At 47.3% G+C, this 27,792-nt stretch overlaps 1 protein-coding gene across 2 annotated transcripts in view; it reads right to left on the bottom strand.

Moving 5' to 3' along the window:
• Positions 1-563: 563 nt before the first annotated feature.
• The window catches only part of SREK1 (splicing regulatory glutamic acid and lysine rich protein 1), an 86,616-nt gene continuing 59,387 nt past the window's right edge, over positions 564-27,792 (bottom strand). Inside the window, exons 8-13 of one of the 2 annotated variants that reach the window (XM_040421356.1) lie at positions 24,833-24,929; positions 22,954-23,073; positions 13,346-13,489; positions 8,004-8,096; positions 5,744-5,873; positions 564-1,379 (exon numbers count right to left, since the gene is read on the bottom strand). In XM_040421356.1, the coding sequence (XP_040277290.1) occupies positions 1,269-1,379; positions 5,744-5,873; positions 8,004-8,096; positions 13,346-13,489; positions 22,954-23,073; positions 24,833-24,929 (695 nt within the window). In that variant the 3' untranslated portion in view covers positions 564-1,268. The remainder of the gene's footprint in view (positions 1,380-5,743; positions 5,874-8,003; positions 8,097-13,345; positions 13,490-22,953; positions 23,074-24,832; positions 24,930-27,792) is intronic. The other variant, XM_040421357.1, reaches the window with a different exon arrangement.

The following is a 27,792-nucleotide window of genomic DNA, read 5'->3' as shown; positions in this document are numbered from 1 at the left end:
ATTTGCTAAAAATTGAAATCCTGAAGGAACACCATAAATATATATTTATATAGAAATCATTTTAATGAAGGACATTTACTAACAATAGGTCATGAGTGTGCAAAGTCCCTTGTAAGAAGCAGTCATGTAAGACAACATGCCGCACCGTTACAAGGAACCCAGGTTTTACTTGTGCTCTAATGTAATGATGAAAAACAGCACCACATTTTTCTCAGTTCTGCAGCCTGGTGCTCGAGACGTGAACTGGACCCTAGAATCTATGGAGGTCCGCTGGAAGGAGAAAAGTAACAGCAGGGTCCATTGTTGCTGCTGTACATAAAACCATCCTGGCTCCAATACAATAAAAACATGGGATCTTCTACTAAAAGAGTGAATGGCATGTATACAAAATATACACGTGACAAGAAAATGGCAATCTTGATTAGTGTCTTATACAAACTTTGCTGTGTGACTGAGAAAAATCTAGAGTAAAAGTACATTATACTTAACCATTCTTTCCGCGGTTTTACTACTAAAAATGTAATTAGTCGTCTGTTAGGGGATAGTTCACACAAAGTTTTTTGGAGCTCAAACCAGCTCCAAAAAAACACATCAAAACAGCCTCCCATTCATTTCAATGAGGAGCACTTGCTTTTTTTTTTTTTTTTCTTGTGAAAAAAAGAAGCAGCATGCCCTATGGTGAGGAAGAATCCGGGCAGCATCAAAAAACGTTCTGTACGTGTCCGCGCGTTTGAGGATCCAAAAGCCAAAAACCACAACCTGAAATTCAGTGTATTGAAGTACATATCCATTGGTTAAAATTTTAAACCTCACAAAAAACTGATTCCGCTCTTTATTTTGTAGACGGATTTTCAAAATCCATTGTGTGAACATACCCTTACAGTTTCCGAGTTTTGAGGGGATATTTGACAAGTTAAAAAAACTTTCACACAGTTTTGAGCGCCGTTCCCTGTAGTGTTAAAAATAAAATATCCATTTGTTTTACTGCCAGTGATTACTGTCAGCTTTTGTAACTTTCTACAGAGGTGACCATTGACATACATAAAAAATAAAAAATAAAAAAGAATTATACAAATGTCAATACTTGGAAATGATTCGGCATTAAAATTACCCTTAGGTAACACTGTAGTTTACCCTCGAAATGAAAAATCCAATAGAGTTCTACTACGGACGCGACATAATGCCCACGTCATGTTCATTGTGGAACCAAATGAACAACTAGTATTTTGGCTGTGTGTTCTCCGCTGATTCAGGAGTCATGGATGGGATTAAGCCACTTCTGTTTTCCTTGACTTACTGTACTCATTCATTGTACAGTTCCCATTGTGCCGAGAGTCCCCTTCATTGATTTCATTCACAGTATCCAAATCATCCTTCTCCTGTAAGAGAAGCAAGGGAATGCTTTAGATTTTAAAATGGACAGGTTATCTAAAAGAGGCTGACCCATGACAAAAACTTATCTCCTATCCACAGGAAAGGGATAGAGTCTGATCAATAAGAGCCCCAGCTGATCATGAGCACAGGGCCTGTGTTCTCCCCACCTCAAGAACACGACCCTTCAGCCCAAGCTCGTCTTTTTTGGAAGTCCCCAGCAGTGAATGGAGAAAGCAGAGCATGTGCGGTGTCCTCTTTATTCACTCTGCGAACAGTTCTGGAGATAGGAATGGGTCACAGAAAAGCAACCGGCACCTAGCAGAGATTTATGGCAGTTCCTATCAATAGGCCATAAATGTCCAGATGGGACAACCCCTTTAACTCATTCATTGCAGCAGCCATAAAGCACAAACATTGTTCTGTACCGTCTATAAAGATAATAGAGGAAGTGTATGTCTCCAATATGGCAGTCTTCTGTTTTAACAAATAATTTTTATTTTCTCATCTACATACATTTAAAGAAACACTTTATTTTTTATTTAATTTTTACATATAATGCTAAATGACCACCAATATTCTAGCAGTGCAATTTTTCCTCACCGTAGCTCAGTTGTATCTATACATTTTGAACCTTTTTGTTATGTGAACCTGGGCATGTGACCTCTAGTCTGACCAGCAGCCCAGAGCTTGCTCTAATGTGTAGACAGGAGGTCAGTCTACCAAAAGTCTTTCTATGTGAACTACAGGATGACATCACCAATCAAATCCCTCCTGGCAGCTTTCGGGCCCCTCCCCCTCCACGTTCCTCTGTATATCCCTGTATTGAGATGAAGATATAATGTCTCCCTATCTAAAGGACTAGGAGTACAGATATATGGTAGGTATATACAGTGATTAGCTGCAGTTATATACACCTCCTGACTGTAATATCTGTGAGTGGTGACTCTCCAGTGTAGTTCTATGAGATGGAGCTTCGCACTGTTCTCTCTGCCTCCTGCAGGTAAAAGGTGACAGGGAAGAGACAGATGACCGGGAATAGAGGGTAGAAAGCTCAAGCTGCATCACACAGGAGGACTCTGCAGCAAGGGCGGATTGGCTATAGACCCTACAGGTAATTTTGCCGGTGGGCCAATGCCCAAAGGGCCACCTGAGACCTCTTCACTGCCGCTGCCAGGGTACATACTATTGGAGGAACTATAGGGGCCATTATTAGAGGAAGTCCAGGCAGCATGCTGAAGCTAGGGCTGGCTTGGTGCTGTGGCCCACATCTCACTTTCTACGGCCCCTGCTCCATATCATGTCACAGAATGTGACAGCTATTGATGGCCAACACAGGACAGCTTCTGATGAGGTATTTTGTGCTGCACTGTGATATTTGGTTCTGCGAGATGGTGTTTTGTGTTGCACTATGGTATTACTGACCCTGCCAACTTATATTGGCCCCATCTAGTTGCGAGACCCACCTACAATATTGGGGCCACTTTTTTTTTTTTTCCAGGGCCACTTTAAGTTCCCAGTGCACCCCTGCTCTGCAGTGTGAGGTGATAGCTGCTGTTGTACTAAATCGGTCATGGCTGCCCTCAGAGGACACAGGGCAAAACAGTGTGGTGAGACTTCTCTGAATCTGTCTCTGCACAGCCAGGCATGATGAGAAATCTAGAATTCATTAGGAAAACCATATCTTAAGGGGAGAAGGTATCAAGATGGCTGATGACCCACAAATTGCACATCAAAGAAAACAGGTATACACAAGGCACACACCACAGCTTCTATCTTATTCTTTAATAATGGCCTACACTGCACTATAAAGGCAAAAAATCCTAGAGTGCTTCTTTATTACTGTTTGTTCCGGTTTATAAGACACACCTGATAAGATGCACCCCGGGTTTTAGAGGAGGAAAATAAGATAAATGTTTTTCTTTTTTTCGATCAAACTCCCCCCATATCAGGAACTCAGATCAAACTCCCCCCATATCAGGAACTCAGATCAGACTCCCTCCATATCAGGAACTCAGATCAGACTCCCTCCATATCAGGAACTCAGATCAGACTCCCCCCATATAAGGAACTCAGATCAGACTCCCTCCTTATCAGGAACTCAGATCAGACTCCCCCCATATAAGGAACTCAGATCAGACTCCCCCCATATAAGGAACTCAGATCAGACTCCCCCCATATAAGGAACTCAGATCAGACTCCCCCCATATAAGGAACTCAGATCAGACTCCCCCCATATAAGGAACTCAGATCAGACTCCCCCCATATAAGGAACTCAGATCAGACTCCCCCCATATCAGGAACTCAGATCAGACTCCTCCCATATCAGGAACTCAGATCAGACTCTCCCCCCCCCCACCAAATCAGGAACTCAGATCAGACTCTTCGCCCCCACCATATCAGGAACTCAGATCAGACTCTTCTTCCCCCCCACCATATCAGGAACTCAGATCAGACTCTTCCCCCCCCACCATATCAGGAACTCAGATCAGACTCTTCCCCCCACCATATCAGGAACTCAGATCAGACTCCCCCCATATCAGGAACTCAGATCAGACTCCCCCCCCCCCCCATATCAGGAACTCCGTTCAGACCCCATATAAGACCTCAGTTCAGACTTCCATGACAGAACCCATTCAGACTTCCCTTCCCTTAAACAATTGAGACATTCCCTTTAAGAGGAGTTAGTGTCTACAATGTATTGCAGTAATACACAGAAAAAGCTAGCAGCATGGAAAATAATCCACGGAATTTAACATGTCCTACAATTTGGCAGGATAAATACCATATTGTTCCCTTTTGTAAAGGCTGTGTTTGCAAGACATGACAGGTATGACTATTTGGCCACTGATTTATCCTTCTCAAAGCCAATGACATCTCTAGTAGTTATTAACTCTGGCAAATATGACCGTTGGAGATAGGATGACAGCAACAGATATGCTGAAATAGTGTACAGTGTTGAGGAAGGGTTGAGACGTATGCATATATATCCATATATGTATGCAAACACGTGCATGCATGTATGATATATATGCATGCATTGACTGCCACATCATAGGATGATGTGCGCAGATGTGCCCAGCATCTGCGCACATCTGCCCTTGGTGGCCCATTGTGGCCCCTGTGGGAAATATGTGGCCCCTAGTAGGTATATAATATATATCCCCAATATCAGTGTATACATGTGTATGGATGTGCCCCAAGCGTGTGTGTGTGTGTGTGTGTGTGTGTGTGTGTGTGTGTGTGTGTGTGTATGTATATATATATATATATATATATATATATATATATATAGGCCTATAACTGCCCATGTATGCCCCAGGTTTATAATGAGTGTATATAGATGCGCCCCAAGTCTCTATATACATATATATATATATATATATATACTTAAATGCCCCCCATAGGGACAGCCAGTTCCTGCAGTGGGGTGGATATGTCTCCAGGTGGCTGGTGACTTCAAAGGCTAAGGGATCAATAAATCTGAGGCCTTTTGTTGAGTTTATCAGCCTAGTTACTATGCTCTGCCCCACCTTGTATTTGTGACATGGCTGGCCGTGTGGTGCTGCTAGCCTCAGGGGGCCAATTGGCTGTCCTGAGTGCAGGCATACATCACAGTCACATTATGATGTCACATCCCTGAGGAGGGGGAGGTGGGCAGTTTCTGAGGCCGATATATGAGCCCGAAGCCAGGAACAGGGTTTTTTGGAACTGGACTACAGAGACACATGGGAACAGGTCCCTGAAGGAAGAGAGGCCCATATGCCCCTGGAGAGTATACCCTGGCATGGCATCCCTTGCATTGCCAACCATGTTTACCCCTTCCCTGCCCAGCAGAGTGCAGGTCCCAGTCTTATTTCCTCTAGGGTAATAGTAAGGGTGGGTTGTTAGTGTGTGTGTGTGTGTGTGTGAGAGTGTGAGAGTGTGTGTGTGTGTGTGTGTGTGTGTGTGTGTGTTTGTGTGTGTAACGGGATTGTGTAGTGTAGTTTAGTACTGTATATTTAGTGCTGTATTGTTAGTACTGTATTATAGTACTGTATTGTGCATTGTAGGTTGATAATAAATATATTGTATTATACCTACTGTGTAACGTGTTGTTATTAGCAGTAGCTAGTTCAGTAAGGCGCATGAAGCTAGTTTAGTGATTAGCGTAAGGCAAAGTATAGTGAAAGTATTGTTATTATTTAATATAAAGGTAAAAATAGGCAGAGTCATCAATAGACAGCTCCTCCTTTTTATGAATATTATCGATATTTGCATAAATATTGGTGATTAATATTCCCCCTTTACATACAGCCTGTTCCTGTAGTATCAAAATTGGAGTTTGGCAGAAGTGGGCAAATTTGCAATCTGAGCTAGAAACTGCACTTACCCTCATCTTGTACTTATCGGATGATTCTCTCATTTCTTTGTCCTTATTGCTATTTTTCTTAGATGTGGAACGATCGCTTTCCTTTTTGTCTCGGCTATAATCCCTTTCTTTACCTCTTTTCTTCTCTTTCCTATTTTTTTTTTTAAAGAAGAAAACAGTAAATTGCAGTTAAGTGGAAATGCCTGCAGCTGAAAAAGTGGAAGTACATGCCAAAAGAGAGCAACACGATCTTCCCGAGAGCTTCCTCACACAGATGTATTGTCTGTCCACATGCTACACTCATTTCATTCACTCAAACTGAAGGTATGTCCTAATCTAGTCGGTGTCTCACGGAACATGTACCTGGGGACCATTGTCTCTGACAGTGGCCAGGTCCACATCCTATGCGGACATGTAGACCTCACTGCCGTATTAAAAATCATGTGCGGCTACTGCAAGATGGACAATTTTAAATACGGATAGGTGAATAGCGTCTTAAAGGAACACTGTAAGAAATACTGAGACATTGTATTATACCTACAGCAGAACCTGAAATGGCAAGTGAGCAGTTCATGAAACCCCTCCAGGCCAAATACACTGCTCAAAAAAAATAAAGGGAACACTTAAACAACACAATGTAACTCCAAGTCAATCACACTTCTGTGAAATCAAACTGTCCACTTAGGAAGCAACACTGAGTGACAATCAATTTCACATGCTGTTGTGCAAATGGGATAGACAACAGGTGGAAATTATAGGCAATTAGCAAGAGTGGTTCTGCAGGTGGTGACCACAGACCACTTCTCAGTTCCTATGCTTCCTGGCTGATGTTTTGGTCACTTTTGAATGCTTGGCGGTGCTTTCACTCTAGTGGTAGCATGAGTCTACAACCCACACAAGTGGCTCAGGTAGCGCAGCTTATCCAGGATGGCACATCAATGCGAGCTGTGGCAAGAAGGTTTGCTGTGTCTGTCAGCGTAGTGTCCAGAGCATGGAGGCGCTACCAGGAGACAGGCCAGTACATCAGGAGACGTGGAGGAGGCCGTAGGAGGGCAACAACCCAGCAGCAGGACCGCTACCTCCGCCTTTGTGCAAGGAGGAACAGGAGGAACACTGCCAGAGCCCTGCAAAATGACCTCCAGCAGGCCACAAATGTGCATGTGTCTGCTCAAACGGTCAGAAACAGACTCCATTCGGGGGATATGAGGGCCCGATGTCCACAGGTGGGGGTTGTGCTTACAGCCCAACACCGTGCAGGACGTTTGGCATTTGCCAGAGAACACCAAGATAGGCAAATTCGCCACTGGCGCCCTGTGCTCTTCACAGATGAAAGCAGGTTCACACTGAGCACATGTGACAGACGTGACAGAGTCTTGAGACGCCGTGGAGAACGTTCTGCTGCCTGTAACATCCTCCAGCATGAACGGTTTGGCAATGGGTCAGTAATGGTGTGGGGTGGCATTTCTTTGGAGGGCCGAACAGCCCTCCATGTGCTCGCCAGAGGTAGCCTGACTGCCATTAGGTACCGAGATGAGATCCTCAGACCTCTTGTGAGACCATATGCTGGTGCGGTTGGCCCTGGGTTCCTCCTAATGCAAGACAATGCTAGACCTCATGTGGCTGGAGTGTGTCAGCAGTTCCTGCAAGACGAAGGCATTGATGCTATGGACTGGCCCGCCCGTTCCCCAGACCTGAATCCAATTGAGCACATCTGGGACATCATGTCTCGCTCTATCCACCAATGTCACGTTGCACCACAGACTGTCCAGGAGTTGGCAGATGCTTTAGTCCAGGTCTGGGAGGAGATCCCTCCGGAGACCGTCCGCCACCTCATCAGGAGCATGCACAGGCGTTGTAGGGAGGTCATACAGGCACGTGGAGGCCACACACACTACTGAGCCACATTTTGACTTGTTTTAAGGACATTACATCAAAGTTGGATCAGCCTGTAGTGTGTTTTTCCACTTTAATTTTGAGTGTGACTCCAAATCCAGACCTCCATGAGTTGAAAAATTTGATTTCCATTTTTTTATTTTTGTGTGATTTTGTTGTCAGCACATTCAACTATGTAAAGAACAAAGTATTTCAGAAGAATATTTAATTAATTCAGATCTAGGATGTGTTATTTTTGTGTTCCCTTTATTTTTTTGAGCAGTGTACTATGCATAGCACAATATATCAGTTTTTCCTGGAGTGGTCCATGGTATGGTATGGCCAGTAGTAAGACATCCCTGAGAGAATCTTAAATCAACCAAATAAGTGCCTGCTGATGGAATATTACCTTCTGGGTGAAGGAGATCTAGAAACCTTCCTCCCAGTTTTAGAACTTCTGGGGGATTTGGAAAGACTTCGACTCCTCCTTTTACGCCCTTCCCTGCAACAAAAAGGGTTTATAACAATAGCTTTAAGTTATATTCTCCTGCCTGTTAAAAAATAGTGTAAGTGGCAATGAAAAGTATTATCTTTAAAGGGGTTATTCCAGAATTCAGCTTTTCATTGTACCTTAAGTAACTTTTAAAACACCCTCTATCAAGCCACATGTGTTCACCCACAGAGGACAAGGGGGGATTCTGCATTGCTGCCCGCATCACTGCTGTTTATATGTAGTGTAATCTGCAGGGAGCAGGTTATAGAGCAGGAGGAGCTGAGCGCACATTAATATATAGTTTTATAAGAAAAGATTCAATAAAATTTATAAATCATTTATAAATCTTTTTCTAATTTAAGACCACCCTGTGATACGCTCTCAGTAAAGAGTAAGAGGTGTTATTAGCGATTCATTGCATTCTCTGTGTAAAGGTGCATTTACATGCACTGAGCAGCAGCAGATTGTCGGAAAGGAAGCGTTCCTTCCCGGTAGTCGGCTGCTCATTCAGTGGAGGTGATCGCTGCATGTCACCTCCACAGTATGAGAAGGATTGCTATTGTGATCCCTCGTCGTACATCTGCATTGTTTCTGGGCAGCAGATTGCTGTTTAGACAGCACTATCTGCTGCCCAGAAGCAATAATTTAAGTGCCTGCATAAATGCATTTCCCTCATTCATCAGGTGATCTACGGCACATTTAGATGGGCAGATTGTGCTTGTTGCAGGAACGTTCGCACCCGATAATTTGCCCGAATATCTGGGCGTCTAAATCCACCTTAAGTGTGTATACAAACAGAGATAGCTATCAGTCAATTATGGTTGCACATCAGTGATTGATAGCATTCTCTGCATCAGCCACTGATAACACCTCCCCCATGTACTGAGAGCTGTTACAGGGGTGGTCTTAAGTTATAAATATAAAAGGTATAAATTACAAGTTTTAATGAATCTTTTTCTACCAAAAATATATAGGAATTCGCACAGCTTCTTCTGCTCTATAACATGCCGCCAGCAGATTGCATTGCATTTTGTGGTGACAGGTTCTCTTCAAGGATATTTTCACACAAGTGTGTTCAGTCTGGGAAACACGCTCTATGTGACTGTACTCAGCATTATACAAGTACAGTATAGTAGACGCAAGAACTCACAGCATCGTACTGTAAGTCACCATGATGCTGCGAGTTCGGGTCAGAGGAGCAGTGTTTGGTCCAGGAAATCCAGGGTCATATGGAGTGCGTTTGCCAGACCAAACACAATCATGTGAAATTACATTTCCCAGAAGGGCCCTGTGTCCTCCAAGTGGCACCTACCCATAGCCTGAAAGCAGTCACCAAGGGCAAGTTTGTGGTTTACACTGTATGCTTGTCCTGCAAAGTGAGGACAGGGAAGCCGCACATGAGCCCCCACAGCACACAGAGAAAAAAAGACCGGCACAGTGCATATCCACTACTGATGCTCGTCTAGGTACAAATACCACAATAGTACAGGGTATTGAGGAATGAGGAAAAATAGCTATATTTGTAACGTCTAATTATTTTACAGAGGACAATAAAGCACACCTTTAATTCTGGGAACTTCCATTTAAACAAGAAGAGTACTCTAGATCAGCGGTCCCCAACCGCCGGGCCGCGGCCCAGGACCGGGCCGTGGAAGATTGTTAGCCGGGCCGCGGCGATCAAGGCAGTCTTTAACTCTGTACTAATGAAGCGCTTCCATTATGGAAGCGCTTCATTAGTACAGAAGGACCAGGGAGCGGTGAAGGATCTGTACTCACCGCTTCCTGGTCCTCGGCTCGGCTATCGGCTGTGTATAGCGGCGCACAGCGTGAGGTCACAGAGCGACCTCACACTGTGCGCCGCTATACACAGCTGACAGCAGAATGAAGAGGATCGCGATGGTGACCAGGAGCAGGAGAGGCAAGTGTTTTTTTATTTTATTTTATTTGCACTGATGTCTGACCTGGGGCTTATGGGCTGGCTGACATAGGGGGCTTATGGGCTGGCTGACATAGGGGGCTTATGGGCTGGCTGACATAGGGGGCTTATGGGCTGGCTGACATAGGGGGCTTATGGGCTGGCTGACATGGGGGGCTTATGGGCTGGCTGACATGGGGGGCTTATGGGCTGGCTGACATGGGGGGCTTATGGGGGGGCTTATGGCTGACATGAAGGGCTAATGGGGGGCTTATGGCTGACATGAAGGGCTAATGGGGGGCTTATGGCTGACATGAAGGGCTAATGGGGGCTTATGGCTGACATGAAGGGCTAATGGGGGGCTTATGGCTGACATGAAGGGCTAATGGGGGGCTTATGACTGACATGAGGGGCTAATGGGGGCTTATGGCTGACATGAGGGGCTAATGGCTGACATGAAGGGCTAATGGGGGCTTATGGCTGACATGAGGGGCTAATGGGGGCTTATGGCTGACATGAGGGGCTAATGGGGGCTTATGGCTGACATGAGGGGCTAATGGGGGCTTATGGCTGACATGAGGGGCTAATGGCTGACATGAGGGGCTAATGGCTGACATGAGGGGCTAATGGGGGGCTTATGGCTGACATTGGGGGGGTTTATGGCTGACATTGGGGGCTGATAGATAGCTAAAGGTTTGGTGGTTGATCTGAGCCATTGGGGGTCTAATCTGAGGTTTGATTAACATTGGGGGTCTGATTGCTGGTCTGACCTGAGGTGTAATGAAAAATATTTTTTTCTTATTGTTCTCCTCTAAAACCTAGGTGCATCTTATAGGGCGAAAAATACAGTGCAGCAGAGACCACAGTCAGTTTATATAGTCATTATATAGTGTTATATATTTTAATATGCACATTTGTGTTTTGTTATGCGCGTGAATCAGTCGGTCCCGCCCACCCACTAAGCCCTGCCCCGGAACGCCGCCGCCCCCCCCCCCCCCCCCCCCCCACCGGTCCCTGGGAAAATTGTCTTGCATGAAACCGGTCCTCTAGATTAGAGAATCCGACAGCACAGGGTGAGAAGTCACGGATATGTTCTTCTGCACCACTGTCTCCATTCTTTCAGATTGATTATAAAGTTGAGAATGGGTTATAGGGGTGGGCGATATAGGCGATATGCAATATAAATTTGTGCCACAATATGGATTTTGCGCATATTGCCGGACCGCGATATAATTGCGCTCTCGGCGCGCACCATGTTTTCCTGAGCCGACACAGTGGAGAAGGAGAGGAGTCCCTCCCTCCCCACTGTGCGTGGTTGCCGCTGGCCACTAAGAACAGAGTAGGAGGAGGAGGGGAGGGCCTGTGGCCACTGCGCCACCAATGAATGCCTGAATACCAATGTGCCGGCCATATCCCGGCCCCTATGACTGCACGCTGTGATCCGCGCGATTAAGCCCTCAGTTGAGGGGTTAATCGCGCGGATCACAGCGTCCTGTCAGAGGTCGGGTGCAGGGAATGTTTGCCTGCATTGGGTAGTTCCGATCGGAGTCCCAGCAGTGTAATGCTGGGGCTCTGATCGGTTACCATGGCAGCCAGGAGTCACGCTACTGAAGTCCTGGCTGCGATGGTATGTTAGTGAGCAGCATTATACTCAATTGCGCCGTGGCCGCCGGTCGCTCCTTCTTCTGTCTGTACGACGCATTGCTAATGCTTATAGCATTAGCAATGCACCGCACAGACCTATGAGAAGAAGGAGCGCCCGGCGGCAACGGCGCACGTGAGTATAATGCTGCTCACTAACATACCATCGCAGCCAGGACTTCAGTAGCGTCCTGGCTGCCATGGTAACCGATCGGAGCCCCAGCATTACACTGCTGGGACTCCGATCGGAACTGCCCACTGCCACCAATGATGGGGGGGGGGGGAGGGGGGGACCCTGTGGCCACTGCCACCAATGATGGGGGGGGACGACCCTGTGGCCACTGCCACCAATGATTAGGGTGGGTGGGTTTGTTACCAGAGGGGGCTGATAAGAGGGAGAGGTGGGGGGCGCTGATCAGGGGCTGGGGGGGCGCTGATCAGGGGCTTGGGGGGGGGCGCTGATCAGGGGCTTGGGGGGGCGCTGATCAGGGGCTGGGGGGGGCGCTGATCAGGGGCTGGGGGGGGGGGGCGCTGATCAGGGGCTGGGGGGGGGGCGCTGATCAGGGGCTGGGGGGGGGGGCGCTGATCAGGGGCTGGGGGGGGGGCGCTGATCAGGGGCTGGGGGGGGGCGCTGATCAGGGGCTGGGGGGGGCGCTGATCAGGGGCTGGGGGGGCGCTGATAAGGGGCTGGGGGGGCGCTGATCAGGGGCTGGGGGGGCGCTGATCAGGGGCTGGGGGGCACATGAGAGGCTGGGGGGCACATGAGAGGCTGGGGGGCACATGAGAGGCTGGGGGGCACATGAGAGGCTGGGGGGCACATGAGAGGCTGGGGGGCACATGAGGCTGGCTGCCATGAGAGGCTGGCTGCTGTTGTGTGCACAAAGCACAGGGCAGCAGGGAGAGTGTAAAGTACTATTCACCCTAATAGAGCATTAGGGTGAATATGACAAGGGTTCTAGCCCTTAAGGAGGCTAATAGTTATTAAATAAAAAGTTAAAAACAAAAAAGTTTAAACACCCCCCCCCCAAATATAGAAAACAATATATCGCGATATATATCGCATATGCTTAAAATTATATTGCAATATAGATTTTAGGCCATATTGCCCACCCCTAATGGGTTAATATATTAGAGACTATATTGTGAGACTCAGTTAAAAGAAAAACAGTGAAGAAAAAAAAAAGATTGAGATTGGATGGAGTTTAAAGGGGGTTATCCTGGAAAAAATATTGATGATCTATCCTCAGGATAGGTCATCAATATCAGATCGGCTGGGGTCTGACACCGGGGACCCCTGCCGATCAGCTGTTAGGAGTGGCTGAGCAATCCGTGAGCACCGTGGCCTCTTCCTATGCCATGTGATGTCACCGTAAATCAGTCACACAGCCTAGTTGCAGATCAGCCTCAATGAAGTGAACAGGACTGAGATGCAATACCAAGCACTGCCACTATACTATGTACAGCATTGTACTTAGTGAGATTTTGGGAGCTGGGTGCGCTCACCAGTACTCCAGTGTGCGTGGCAGCTCGCTGGAACAGATGCTTGACGGGGGTGGTGAGGCTCAGACCCCTGCTGATGTGATAATGATGACCTATCCTAAGGATAGGTCATCATTATCATTTCCTGGATAAGCCCTTTAAGTATAACATTTGAGGAATAGATCTCAAAACACAAGAAGTAGACATGAATAGAAGGTTGAACCTGCTCATGCTGCGAGACTTCCTTGCAGAGGAGTGGCTCTTTGAGGGGCTCCAAGACGGTTTTTCCTTCTTTCTTCTATCAGTTTTCTCTTTCGTTCTCTCTTTTTCCCTAACTTTGCTTCTGTCTTTGTCTCTCTTCTTCTCCCTGCAGGAAACAAGATTAAAATGATGTATAAAAAAAAATTTATATAATATATATATATATATATATATATATATATATATATATATATATATATATATATATATATAACACACACACTGTTAGTGTTAGGACCTGTCTAACAGAGATCGCCTTGACGTTCGGCAGACGGGCTTAGATGGTTTTGTACAAAATGCATTGTCCAAGCATCTCGCTTTTATAAATAAGCGTAGTATTAGCACCATAATTTTCGTAAGCATTGTTGTACTTTGTCTGATTTGCAAAGTGCTGCTGCATTGTCTCTTTTTTTCCCTCTAGGTCTTTGCCATGGCAGCGTGCACCTGCGCACTGGGAGGTGCTGACTAACCCCCTTTTTTTGCATACTTCTGTGTAAAAAGAGTACATATAAGAGTAATTATTAATTTATATTGTAAAAGAATACAAGGACATTATGTTACATATGGAAGGAAATCTCCACATGGAACATAAAACCCTACAGAAAACCTGCATGAATCTGAATCCATCACTGTTAAAGTAAAACTATTCCCATGTAGAACATACACCTCCTTCTCTGAAGTACCTTTCATTCGGCGTTTGTTTTCTATCTTGCAAAAAATCATCTGTGTGTGATATGCAAATTAGGCAGTAAGGTGCCAGAGGGGGGTTATTTTCTTTCAACGGTGCCCAGGAACTCCCCTATCCAGTGCCCAGGCCTGCCCCCCAGCAGAGCCCAAGCACGCCTCTCCTGGGCTGAAGCTATATATTATATATTATAGGACCTCCCAGCACATGTCAACGTTTACTATTTTAGCAAGCTAACAGATGGTCCAATTGGACCTAAATACATCTTTGCATCATGTGCTGTGGAACATATCTAAAACTTTAATGTAATTTCTTTTAAAATGCTACTTTATTTAACATAGACCACACATAGACAGGTTAAAACTACCAGTGGTGCGGGTAGCTCCGTCTTGCAGGACAGTGTTATTGCTGTTGATTCACAGCTCGTATTTCTACACTATTAGTTGCAGCTTGTGTGTTGCTTGCAACTATTTCCTCTTGTCAACTGTATTAGCTGAAAATTACTCCTTTTGCGGAGCTCCCTTGCTACCACTGAATTAAGAACATAAAACACTCATATGCCCTGCATCCCGACATGTTTCGCTGGACACCCAGCGTCTTCAGGGGATCGTGCATGAGGAAATAGTTGCAAGCAACACACAAGCTGCAACTAATAGTGTAGAAATACGAGCTGTGAATCAACAGCAATAACACTGTCCTGCAAGACGGAGCTACCCGCACCACTGGTAGTTTTAACCTGTCTATTTGGGGTCTATGTTAAATAAAGTAGCATTTTAAAATAAAGTTTTAGATATGTTCGACAGCACATGATCCAAAGACGTATTTAGGTCCAACTGGATCTTCTGGGCTGAGACTCCACACACCCATCAGTGCCATTGATGCTAACCCCCCATCCCGCGCACAACGTCAGTGACGAGAAGTAACACCGCCCACACCCGCCTTCAGCTTTGCCAAGAAATATCTGCCTGCGCGTTATGTGTCCTACTGTGGGCATCAGCCTCAAATGTGTCACTGAACATGCGTCTGCGTGAGATTTCTTAACTAAGCTGAAGGCAGGTGTAGGCAGCGTTACCTCGCGTCAATGACGTAGCGGAGGGGGGAAGAGGGCGGCAGCAATAGCACTGATAGGGGTGTGGAGTCTCATCCCAGGAGATTTAAAATAAATAATTTGGGCTGTACTCACTGTCCGGGTAATGAGGTGCTTCGGTGGAGTGGATACAGTCCAGGCATAATCAATAAGAGAAAAACCACCACACACTCTAGGGTTGTATGCCAAATAAAGTTTATTTTATTATATGATAAATCCTCCAAAAGAAGGCGGCAAAAAGTGAAACAATTGCCAATAGTTAAGTTGTGACTATTTTCTTTGACGTTTCGATCACTGATGGACCTTGGTCACAAGAGTCACAGTGGGGGGAGGAGGCAAACAAGGTGGTCCCTGTGGCACAGCGCCTCCCACCTTCCCTGCAGCGCTCACACACAATGCCACGGGGACCACCTTGTTTGCTTCCTCCCCCCACTGTGACTCTTGTGACCAAGGTCCATCAGTGATCGAAACATCAAAGAAAATTGTCACAACTTAACTATTGGCAATTGTTTCACTTTTTGCCGCCTTCTTTTGGAGGACTTATCATATAAATTTTGTTTGGCATACAACCCTTGAGTGGCTGATCAGAGGGAGGCTGGAGGGGCTGATCAGAGGGAGGCTGGAGGGGCTGATCAGAGGGAGGCTGGAGGGGCTGATCAGAGGGAGGCTGGAGGGGCTGATCAGAGGGGGGCTGGAGGGGCTGATCAGAGGGAGGCTGGAGGGGCTGATCAGAGGGAGGCTGGAGGGGCTGATCAGAGGGAGGCTGGAGGGGCTGATCAGAGGGAGGCTGGAGGGGCTGATCAGAGGGAGGCTGGAGGGGCTGATCAGAGGGAGGCTGGAGGGGCTGATCAGAGGGAGGCTGGAGGGGCTGATCAGAGGGAGGCTGGAGGGGCTGATCAGAGGGAGGCTGGAGGGGCTGATCAGAGGGAGGCTGGAGGGGCTGATCAGAGGGAGGCTGGAGGGGCTGATCAGAGGGAGGCTGGAGGGGCTGATCAGAGGGAGGCTGGAGGGGCTGATCAGAGGGAGGCTGGAGGGGCTGATCAGAGGGAGGCTGGAGGGGCTGATGAGAGGGAGGGGGAGGGGCTGATGAGAGGGAGGGGGAGGGGCTGATGAGAGGGAGGGGGGAGGGGCTGATGAGAGGGAGGGGGGAGGGGCTGATGAGAGGGAGGGGGGAGGGGCTGATAAAAGGGAGGGGGAGGGGCTGATAAAAGGGAGGGGGAGGGGCTGATAAAAGGGAGGGGGAGGGGCTGATAAAAGGGAGGGGGAGGGGCTGATAAAAGGGAGGGGCTGATGAGAGGGAGGGGGGAGGGGCTGATGAGAGGGAGGGGGAGGGGCTGATCAGAGGGAGGCTGGAGGGGCTGATGAGAGGGAGGGGGAGGGGCTGATGAGAGGGAGGGGGGAGGGGCTGATGAGAGGGAGGGGGGAGGGGCTGATGAGAGGGAGGGGGGAGGGGCTGATGAGAGGGAGGGGGGAGGGGCTGATGAGAGGGAGGGGGGAGGGGCTGATGAGAGGGAGGGGGGAGGGGCTGATGAGAGGGAGGGGGGAGGGGCTGATAAAAGGGAGGGGGAGGGGCTGATAAAAGGGAGGGGGAGGGGCTGATAAAAGGGAGGGGCTGATGAGAGGGAGGGGGGAGGGGCTGATGAGAGGGAGGGGGAGGGGCTGATCAGAGGGAGGCTGGAGGGGCTGATGAGAGGGAGGGGGAGGGGCTGATGAGAGGGAGGGGGGAGGGGCTGATGAGAGGGAGGGGGGAGGGGCTGATGAGAGGGAGGGGGGAGGGGCTGATGAGAGGGAGGGGGAGGGGCTGATGAGAGGGAGGGGGAGGGGCTGATCAGAGGGAGGCTGGAGGGGCTGATGAGAGGGAGGGGGAGGGGCTGATGAGAGGGAGGGGGGAGGGGCTGATGAGAGGGAGGGGGGAGGGGCTGATGAGAGGGAGGGGGGAGGGGCTGATGAGAGGGAGGGGGAGGGGCTGATGAGAGGGAGGGGGAGGGGCTGATAAAAGGGAGGGGGAGGGGCTGATAAAAGGGAGGGGGAGGGGCTGATAAAAGGGAGGGAGGGGGAGGGGCTGATAAAAGGGAGGGGCTGATGAGAGGGAGGGGGAGGGGCTGATCAGAGGGAGGCTGGAGGGGCTGATGAGAGGGAGGGGGAGGGGCTGATGAGAGGGAGGGGGGAGGGGCTGATGAGAGGGAGGGGGAGGGGCTGATGAGGGGGGAGGGGCTGATGAGAGGGAGGGGGGAGGGGCTGATGAGAGGGAGGGGGGAGGGGCTGATGAGAGGGAGGGGGGAGGGGCTGATCAGAGGCTGGAGGGGCTGATCAGAGGCTGGAGGGGCTGATCAGAGGCTGGAGGGGCTGATCAGAGGCTGGAGGGGCTGATCAGAGGCTGGAGGGGCTGATCAGAGGCTGGCGGGGCTGATCAGAGGCTGGAGGGGCTGATCAGAGGCTGGAGGGGCTGATCAGAGGCTGGAGGGGCTGATCAGAGGCTGGAGGGGCTGATCAGAGGCTGGAGGGGCTGATCAGAGGCTGGAGGGGCTGATCAGAGGCTGGAGGGGCTGATCAGAGGCTGGAGGGGCTGATCAGAGGCTGGAGGGGCTGATCAGAGGCTGGAGGGGCTGATCAGAGGCTGGAGGGGCTGATCAGAGGCTGGAGGGGCTGATCAGAGGCTGGAGGGGCTGATCAGAGGCTGGAGGGGCTGATCAGAGGCTGGAGGGGCTGATCAGAGGCTGGAGGGGCTGATCAGAGGCTGGAGGGGCTGATCAGAGGCTGGAGGGGCTGATCAGAGGCTGGAGGGGCTGATCAGAGGCTGGAGGGGCTGATCAGAGGCTGGAGGGGCTGATCAGAGGCTGGAGGGGCTGATCAGAGGCTGGCTGCCATGGTCAGCTCCCTGCTGTGTGTACTATGCACAGGGCAGCAGGGAGAGTGTAAAGTCCTATTCACCCTAATAGAGCTCTATTAGGGTGAATATGACAAGGGTTCTAGCCCTTAAGAAGGCTAATAGTTATTAAATAAAGTAAAAAAAAAAATAAAAAAAAGTTTAAACACCCCCCCCCCCCCAAATATAGAAAACAATATATTGCGATATACATGCTTAAAATTATATCGCAATATAGATTTTATGACGCGTCTCCGCCTGGCTCCTAACTTTTTTAGCTGGCTCCTAGATTCCAAGGAAATTTGTCAAGCCCTGGTCTGGGGAGCAATCATTAGGAGAAATAAAAATGGCCGCCGTCCTATTAGTACACTCAAAACCTGTCCTAATCACACAGCACGACAAGTTACTTCAATGAGCTAAAGAGCTGCCCCATCCTCTTCTCTGCTTGCTAGGGATTATGATCCTGAATACAGCTGATAAAATGAATCTCTGTAGGAATGGAGTTCATAAGGAGACAAAGTACAGAGAGGAGGAGGGTGGGGGTAATAAGCAGCAGCACTTGTATGCAGTCTCCATTACCACAGTCTGTCCTGTCGATCCTCTCTGTACTTTATGTCTCCTCATGAGCGTCATTCCTACAGAGATTTAGCTAAAGATCAGCTGTATTCAGGATCATAATCCCTGACAAGTAGAGCAGAGAGGAGACACTCCTGTGTGATTAGGACAGGTTTCATGTGGACTATTTTGGTTCTCCTAATGACTACTCCCTAGACAAAACAAGCCTTTATAACTAATGAAAGTTATTTGGGAATATACACTGCTCAAAAAAATAAAGGGAACACTTAAACAACACAATGTAACTCCAAGTCAATCACACTTCTGTGAAATCAAACTGTCCACTTAGGAAGCAACACTAAGTGACAATTAATTTCACATGCTGTTGTGCAAATGGGATAGACAACAGGTGGAAATTATAGGCAATTAGCAAGACACCCCCAATAAAGGAGTGGTTCTGCAGGTGGTGACCACAGACCACTTCTCAGTTCCTATGCTTCCTGGCTGATGTTTTGGTCACTTTTGAATGCTGGCGGTGCTTTCACTCTAGTGGTAGCATGAGACGGAGTCTACAACCCACACAAGTGGCTCAGGTAGTGCAGCTTATCCAGGATGGCACATCAATGCGAGCTGTGGCAAGAAGGTATGCTGTGTCTGTCAGCGTAGTGTCCAGAGCATGGAGGCGCTACCAGGAGACAGGCCACTACATCAGGAGACGTGGAGGAGGCTGTAGGAGGGCAACAACCCAGCAGCAGGACCGCTACCTCCGCATTTGTGCAAGGAGGAACACTGCCAGAGCCCTGCAAAATGACCTCCAGCAGGCCACAAATGTGCATGTGTCTGCTCAAACGGTCAGAAACAGACTCCATGAGGGTGATATGAGGGCCCGACGTCCACAGGTGGGGGTTGTGCTTACAGCCAAACACCGTGCAGGACGTTTGGCATTTGCCAGAGAACACCAAGATTGGCAAATTCGCCACTGGCGCCCTGTGCTCTTCACAGATGAAAGCAAGTTCACACTGAGCACATGTGACAGACGTGACAGAGTCTTGAGACGCCGTGGAGAACGTTCTGCTGCCTGCAACATCCTCCAGCATAACCGGTTTGGCATTGGGTCAGTAATGGTGTGGGGTGGCATTTCTTTGGAGGGCCGCACAGCTCTCCATGTGCTCGCCAGAGGTAGCCTGACTGCCATTAGGTACGGAGATGAGATCCTCAGACCCCTTGTGAGACCATATGCTGGTGCGGTTGGCCCTGGGTTCCTCCTAATGCAAGACAATGCTAGGATTCATGTGGCTGGAGTGTGTCAGCAGTTCCTGCAAGACGAAGGCATTGATTCTATGGACTGGCCCGCCCGTTCCCCAGACCTGAATCCAATTGAGCACATCTGGGACATCATGTCTCGCTCTATCCACCAACGTCACGTTGCACCACAGACTGTCCAGGAGTTGGCAGATGCTTTAGTCCAGGTCTGGGAGGAGATCCCTCAGGAGACCGTCCGCCACCTCATCAGGAGCATGCACAGGCGTTGTAGGGAGGTCATACAGGCACGTGGAGGCCACACACACTACTGAGCCTCATTTTGACTTGTTTTAAGGACATTACATCAAAGTTGGATCAGCCTGTAGTGTGTTTTTCCACTTTAATTTTGAGTGTGACTCCAAATGCAGACCTCCATGGGTTGAAAAATTTGATTTCCATTTTTTTATTTTTGTGTGATTTTGTTGTCAGCACATTCAACTATGTAAAGAACAAAGTATTTCAGAAGAATATTTAATTAATTCAGATCTAGGATGTGTTATTTTTGTGTTCCCTTTATTTTTTTGAGCAGTGTATTTATAATAGTCATATTTAAGTATTTTCATTTTCTTAAATTCTGGAGAACCCCTTTAAGGGAGGGAACACTTCAAGAATCCTGTATTATGAACAGGCGTAAGTCAATACCCTCTGTCTCATCAGTACTAAATTTGCATTAGGCATAACCTACATGTGAAAGAAACAAAGGACAAACCAGAGCAATACCATTCAACCCTATCATTCAGAACTATGGAGGAAATATAAATTTTTTGGCTTTAATTGCAAGAAATAAATGACAAATGGTGCAAAAAACAGACACAATTTTTATGCCATGTTCACATAAGGTTTGAAAAGTAGGCATAGTTTACTGGGATGCAAGTACGTGGACTAAAGATTTTAGAAACATTTATTTATACTGAAATCAGAAAAATGTGCAAAAGGGGAGGGACTGGGAGGAGGAGCTGGGGGCCGGCAATAGCGGTGGGGCGGTGCGGTCACTGTACTATAGCCCCGCCCCACCGCTCCGGTATACTAATATAAAATGTATTATTGAATTAAAAGTTATTAAACATGCCCCCCTCACTCCTAATAGTACCATATATCCTAATTTCTTCTGTATAATGCCGGCAGGCAGGACGGGCGGGCGGCAGCGTAACTCCCTGATGTCACGTGCCTGCGCCGCCTGCTTTATGAATGAAGCAGGCAGCGCAGACAAGTGACGTCACTGAGGGACGCGCCGGCCGCCCGGCCCGCCTGCCGGCATTATACAGAAGAAATTCGGATATACGGTACTATTAGGAGTGAGGGGGGCATGTTTAATAACTGTTAATTCAATAATACATTTTATATTTGTATGCGGCGGCGGCGGCGGGGGGGGGGGGGGGGGGGGGCACACGGAATCTGTGGATGGCACAGTTAAGGGGTGGGGGTCTGTGGATGGCACTGTTATGGGCTGGGGGGGGGGGCACTGTGGATGGCACTGTTATGGGGTGGGGGGGTCTGTGGATGGCACATATATAACAGTGCCAGCCACAGATTCCCCCCCCCCCCCCCCCCCCTGTAACAGTGTCCGTCATCCACAGATCCCCCCATAAGTGTCCGTCATCCACAGATCCCCCCATAAGTGTCCGTCATCCACAGATCCCCCCATAAGTGTCCGTCATCCACAGATCCCCCCATAACAGTGTCCGTCATCCACAGATCCCCCCATAAGTGTCCGTCATCCACAGATCCCCCCATAAGTGTCCGTCATCCACAGATCCCCCCATAAGTGTCCGTCATCCACAGATCCCCCCATAAGTGTCCGTCATCCACAGATCCCCCCATAAGTGTCCGTCATCCACAGATCCCCCCATAAGTGTCCGTCATCCACAGATCCCCCCCATAAGTGTCCGTCATCCACAGATCCCCCCATAACAGTGTCCGTCATCCACAGATCCCCCCATAACAGTGTCCGTCATCCACAGATCCCCCCATAACAGTGTCCGTCATCCACAGATCCCCCCATAACAGTGTCCGTCATCCACAGATCCCCCCATAACAGTGTCCGTCATCCACAGATCCCCCCATAACAGTGTCAGTCATCCACAGATCCCCCCATAACAGTGTCCGTCATCCACAGATCCCCCCATAACAGTGTCCGTCATCCACAGATCCCCCCATAACAGTGTCCGTCATCCACAGACCACCATTAGTTCCAAACCCACCAAAAGCACACCTTTTGGTTAAAATTTTTTTTTTCTTATTTTCCTCCCCAAAAACCTAGGTGCGTCTTATGGGCCAGTGCGTCTTATAGGGCGAAAAATACGGTATATAAAAAAGCAAAAAAAAAAAAACAGACAACTCATTTAACTTTTTGTGACAGAACGACTGAATATTTTTAATAAAGACCAAATGGAAAAAAATAAAAAATAAATAAATTTTTAGCCCAAAATGCAAACATAAAAAACTGCCCCTGAAGGTGTACATAGCCTTTAATTTTCAAGAATTTTTCTGAATGCTAATCATGCATGTAGAGGGACATTTTTTTTTTTTTTTACATCTATTCCATTAGTGTATGCACAGTATGTCACCCCGTTACAGATGAAATTAGCAATAAGGAAAGTTATATTAAAATGCTCCCAAAAGGTATTGTATGACCTTATGGGGGGCACAAAGTATAGAATACAAAAAAAAAAAAACTCAGATCCGCCCCTATCTCCAGAACAGTACTCCTGATGTGAAAGGAGAACAGCTGCACTTGCATGGATGCCCTCCATTTATTTACATGGGAGTTTCGAAAATAGCCGAGTGCTGGCTCGGCTATACGGGCAGTCCCATAGAGGCAGCACTTGTGCAGTGTGCTTTACATTATTTTCTATGAGATTTCAAAAATACTTGACCACGCTCGCTATTTTCAGAACTCCCATAGACATCAATGGAAAACACGCCATTTTTTTTTCTTCAATCAGTACACATACACATAAGGTTTACCACTAAGGGGAAATCCTTGTAATGCTTTACTTGTATTAATCTAGGTGCATTATGCTCCAGGGACTGAGATCTCACAGAGATGCTAATTATTATAAGATTTGATCATACCTTGAACGTGATCTGCTTTTTGACTTGCGCCCGTCTCTAGATCGAGAACTTTTCTTATGAGGACTTTTGGATCTCCTGTGTTCTTTATGCCTAGTCCGGGAACTGTTGCGTGACCTGCTTCTGAAACAATATTTAAACTGTTAAACTAATCATTCATTCAAATGGTTCTCTACTTTGGACATTGCTTAGAAGTGTCCTGTGACAATAAGCTGACCACAAAGTGTCCCCCGGCTAGGACCCACATTGATCAGCTGTAACAGTCATCTGCAGGACAAAGCTAAAGGTACTGCCCTAAAGTCATCCAAGACAGTGAAACTGGGACCAACTAAAATGTAGCCAAACCTAAAGAAGCCTGATTTATGATGAGACTGTGTTGGTCAGGGCTGTCTTTCCATGCATGAAAATCATCACTATTTCCCTACTGGATTAGGGATGACTTGTGCTTCACTCTACTTAGATGATGACTTCCTTCGTTCCTTGTCTTGAACAGACAATTGAAAATGTAATCATCCAAAAAAAACAAAAAACACCTCTCACCCAAAAGATTGTATATAAGGGCACGGATAAAATGTATTGCACCTAGAATTAACTTCCTAAGGCTACTTTCACACTTGCGTTGTTCTTTTCCGGCATATAGTTCCGTCACAGGGGCTCTATACCGGAAAAGAACTGATCAGGTATGTCCCCATGCATTCTGAATGGAGAGTAATCCGTTCAGTTTGCATCAGGATGTCTTCAGTTCAGTCGTTTTGACTGATCAGGCAAAAGAGAAAAACCGTAGCATGCTACGGTTTTATCTCCGGCTAAAAAAACTGAAGACTTGCCTGAATGCCGGATCCGGCATTTTTTCCCATAGGAATGTATTAGTGCCGGATCCGGCATTCAGAATACCGGAATGCCGGATCCGTCCTTCCGGTATGCGCATGCGCAGACTGAAAAAAAGGTGAAAAAATAAATGCCGGATCCGTTTTTGCCGGATGACACCGGAAAGACGGATCCGGCATTTCAATGCATTTTTTCGACTGATCAGGCATTTTTAAGACTGATCAGGATCCTGATCAGTCTTACTAATGCCATCAGTTAGCATACATTTTGCCTGATCCGGCAGGCAGTTCCGGCGACGGAACTGCCTGCCGGATCTCTCTGCCGCAAGTGTGAAAGTAGCCTAAAAGGATCAAATGGAAGTTCTATCAGAACAGATAGCACACGGCCAAAACCCTGCTCACATGCAGAAGCCAATGAACATATGATTTTGAGGCTAGTACTTCACAAGTGTGTAAGCAATGGATGTGCCTGTGATGCCAGCCATGTGCTGCAGCTGGACCATCTGTTCTCACCCTAAACCTTTCACTTCACAGAACTCCTTGCTGATAGAGAGCGTATGAAGCAAGAATGGATGCTTAAAAGGAGTTGTCTCATCACAAACAATGGGGGCATATCGCTAGAATATACCCCCATTGTCGCATAGGTGTGGGTCCAACCACTTGGACCCGCACCTATATGGAGAACAGAGACCTGAAAGTGTTGGAGGGAGGACAGCGCCTCCATTCATTTTCTATGGGGCTGCTGAAAATAGCTGAGCACTGGCTCGGATATTTGCGTCAGGCCCATAGAAGTGAATGGGTTGCCGATCATGCGCGGTGCGCTTCCATTCACTTCTACGGGGAGCCGGCTTGGTGAGGGCCAGACAAGAGTCCTCCAGCCACCACCTTGCGGGGCTCCGTTCCGGATATAGGTGCAGATCCCAGCGGTGGGACCCACACCTATAAGACAATGGGGGCATATCCTAGCGATATGCCCCCATTGTCTGTGATGAGACAATCCCTTTGAGTGTCCTCCAGTGCTCCCCTAAAGTTACAAAAGCAAGATGTCCTTTTACCTATGCTTTGATCGTGACCTTTTCCATCGGGATCTGGACTCGGAACGAGATCGTGTTCTGGACAGCTTCTGGGTCTTTTCAACTGGCTTGCCAGTTTCTGTTGAAAATAAATAAAACGAACAATCTTAATTCAGAAAAGACAAACCCTGACATTATGAACATGGTAAAAATAGGTAAACTGGAGTTATCACTAGCATGCAAGTCCCAAAAAAACCACTGGCTATAATGTACTTCCTGATCAAAGGCATAGGCAAAAGAGGCAAATCTGTGAGTGTCTCTGAAAAATAACAATACTCCTCTTCATCTGCTTTTGGCCTTATGCACACGAACGTATATTCTTTCTGTGTCCGTTCTGTGTTACTCCGTGTGCATTAAATTTCTGTATGTCTGTATTTCCGTTCTGCAAAAAAATAGAACATGTCCTATTATTGTCCGCATTACAGACAAGGATAGGACTGTTCTATTAGGGGCCAGCTGTTGCGTTCCGCAAAATACAGAATGCACACGGACGTCATCCGTATTTTTTGCGGACCGCAACATACATACGGTCATGTGCATGAGGCCTTACTCTGCTGATTTAACTATATCTGAGCTTAAACAGCCTCTTCGGAGGCAAAATGAAGCCCTTCAATCTGCAGCCTGAGAAGGGATCAGCTAATTAAAGGAGCTGCCTGATTTGGACACTTGTCAGATAAGTGGCATATGATAAGCTACTCACAGGGCACACGAGCAATCAGCTGTAATCTACTGGGGGAACCTTCTTGCTGGTTACACATCGACTTAAAAATTCTTAAATTTTACTTTATTATAAATATATTCCCAAATACCTTTCATTAGTTACAATGGCTCATTTTGTCCTGGGAGCAATTAGGAGAAATAAAATGGCCACCGTCCTAGTAGTACACACAAAACCTGTCCTTATCACACAGCAGCAGAAGTTACTTTAGTGCAGTGAGCTAAAGAGCTGTCTCGTCCTCCTCTCTGCTTGTCAGAGATTATGAACAAGAATTCAGTTTAATAGGAGACATGATGTACAAAGAGGAGGGTAGGGATGTGGATAATAAGCAGCAGCACTTGTATGTAGTCTCCATTACCACACCCCATATTACCACAGTCTGTCCTGTCCTGTACTTCATGTCTCCTCATGAAATTTATTTGAAGATTTTATCATCTGTATTCAGGATTCTAAACCCTCACAAGTAGGAGAGCAGGATAAGGCAGATCTTTGGCTCAGAGTTGTGAAGTAATTTGTCCTGTGTGATTAGGACAGGTTTTGTGTGAACTAATAGAATGGCAGCCATTTTATGTCACCTAATAATTGCTCCCTAGACAAAACGATCCAATATAACTAATGAAAGACAATTAGGAATATATTTATAATAAAGCAATATTTAGGTATTTTCATTTTTCTAATTCCTGGAGAACCCCTTTAATTGCCTGTGAGTTTTTACAGGTGAAATACATTGACTTAACAGGTTTCACCTGTAAAAAACTAAAACAAAAGTAACATCTAATCCCGGCCCTAAAGAACGGCTGTGCAGTGGTGCTGTACATATTACACAGAAGTGTCCAGACCTTCAGAGTGTGACACACTCTTTATAGCCAATCTCTCTCTTTAATTACTCCCTAATTGGGCCATTTTCTAAATGATTTAAAGAGGAGCTGTCGCAACTACAGACATGTCTGTTTCAGTAAATTATTGTGCTCTCCATAAAACAACAATTCTGCTGCATCTTCTCTTAGAATTCTGTGCTGTTCTGTTCATATACTATTCCTACTTCAAATTTGTAAATAAATGGCCAATTGGGTGAGTCATTTCACACTCTTGGGCCTCTTTAATATGAGCGAGTTTTCCGTCCGGATGCGATGTGTGTATAGAACCCATAGCATCCGGACTGAACAGTTTTTCAAGCACCATCTTTGTGTACAGGAAACATCGCTGCATATTCTATATTGTGCTTTTTAGGGTACTTTCACACCAGCGTTTTTCCATTGAAATGTATTAATGCTGGATCCGGTACTAAGTGTTCCAGAAAACCGATCTGTGCATGAGCAGACCTTTAAAAATGAGAAAAATAAATAAATAAATACCGGATATGTGTTTCCGGATGACAACCAGAAAGACGGATCCGGTATTGCAATGCATTTGTCAGACGAATCCGTCTCACAAATGCATCCGTTTGCGTTGGGATTGCCGGATTCAGCAGGCAGTTCCAGCGACGGAACTGCCTGCCGGAATACTCTGCCGTAAGCGTGAAAGTAGCCTTACACGGCTCTGGCTCCATAGAAGTAAATGAGGGTTGCGTAAAAAACGGAAGGAATGCGAATGCAACGCATTTTTCACTGATCGTTGCTAGGAAATGCTGAGTGTTAGGCCTCATGCACACGACCGTTGTGTGCACCCGTGGCCGTTGTGCCGTTTTCCGTTTTTTTTCGCGGACCCATTGACTTTCAATGGGTCCGTGGAAAAATCGGAAAATGCACCGTTTTGCAGCCGCATCCGTGATCCGTGTTTCCTGGCCGTGAAAAAAATATGACCTGTCCTATTTTTTTCACGGCCAACGGTTCACGGACCCATTCAAGTCAATGGGTCCGTGAAAGAACACGGATGCACACAAGATTGGCATCCGTGTCCGTGATCCGTGGCCGTAGGTTAGTTTTTATACAGACGGATCCGAAGATCCGTCTGCATAAAAGCTTTTTCAAAGCTGAGTTTTCACTTCGTGAAAACTCAGAACCGACAGTATATTCTAACACAGAAGCGTTCCCATGGTGATGGGGACGCTTCTAGTTAGAATACACTACAAACTGTGTACAAGACTGCCCCCTGCTGCCTGGCAGCACCCGATCTCTTACAGGAGGCCGTGATCAGCACAATTAACCCCTTCAGGTGCGGCACCTGAAGGGGTTAATTGTGCTGATCACGGCCCCCTGTAAGAGATCAGGGCTGCCAGGCAGCA

This window comes from Bufo bufo, chromosome 2 (genome assembly GCF_905171765.1).
Source record: "Bufo bufo chromosome 2, aBufBuf1.1, whole genome shotgun sequence".
NCBI classification, from domain to species: Eukaryota; Metazoa; Chordata; class Amphibia; order Anura; family Bufonidae; genus Bufo; species Bufo bufo.
This window is presented reverse-complemented; position numbering and strand designations above follow the sequence as displayed.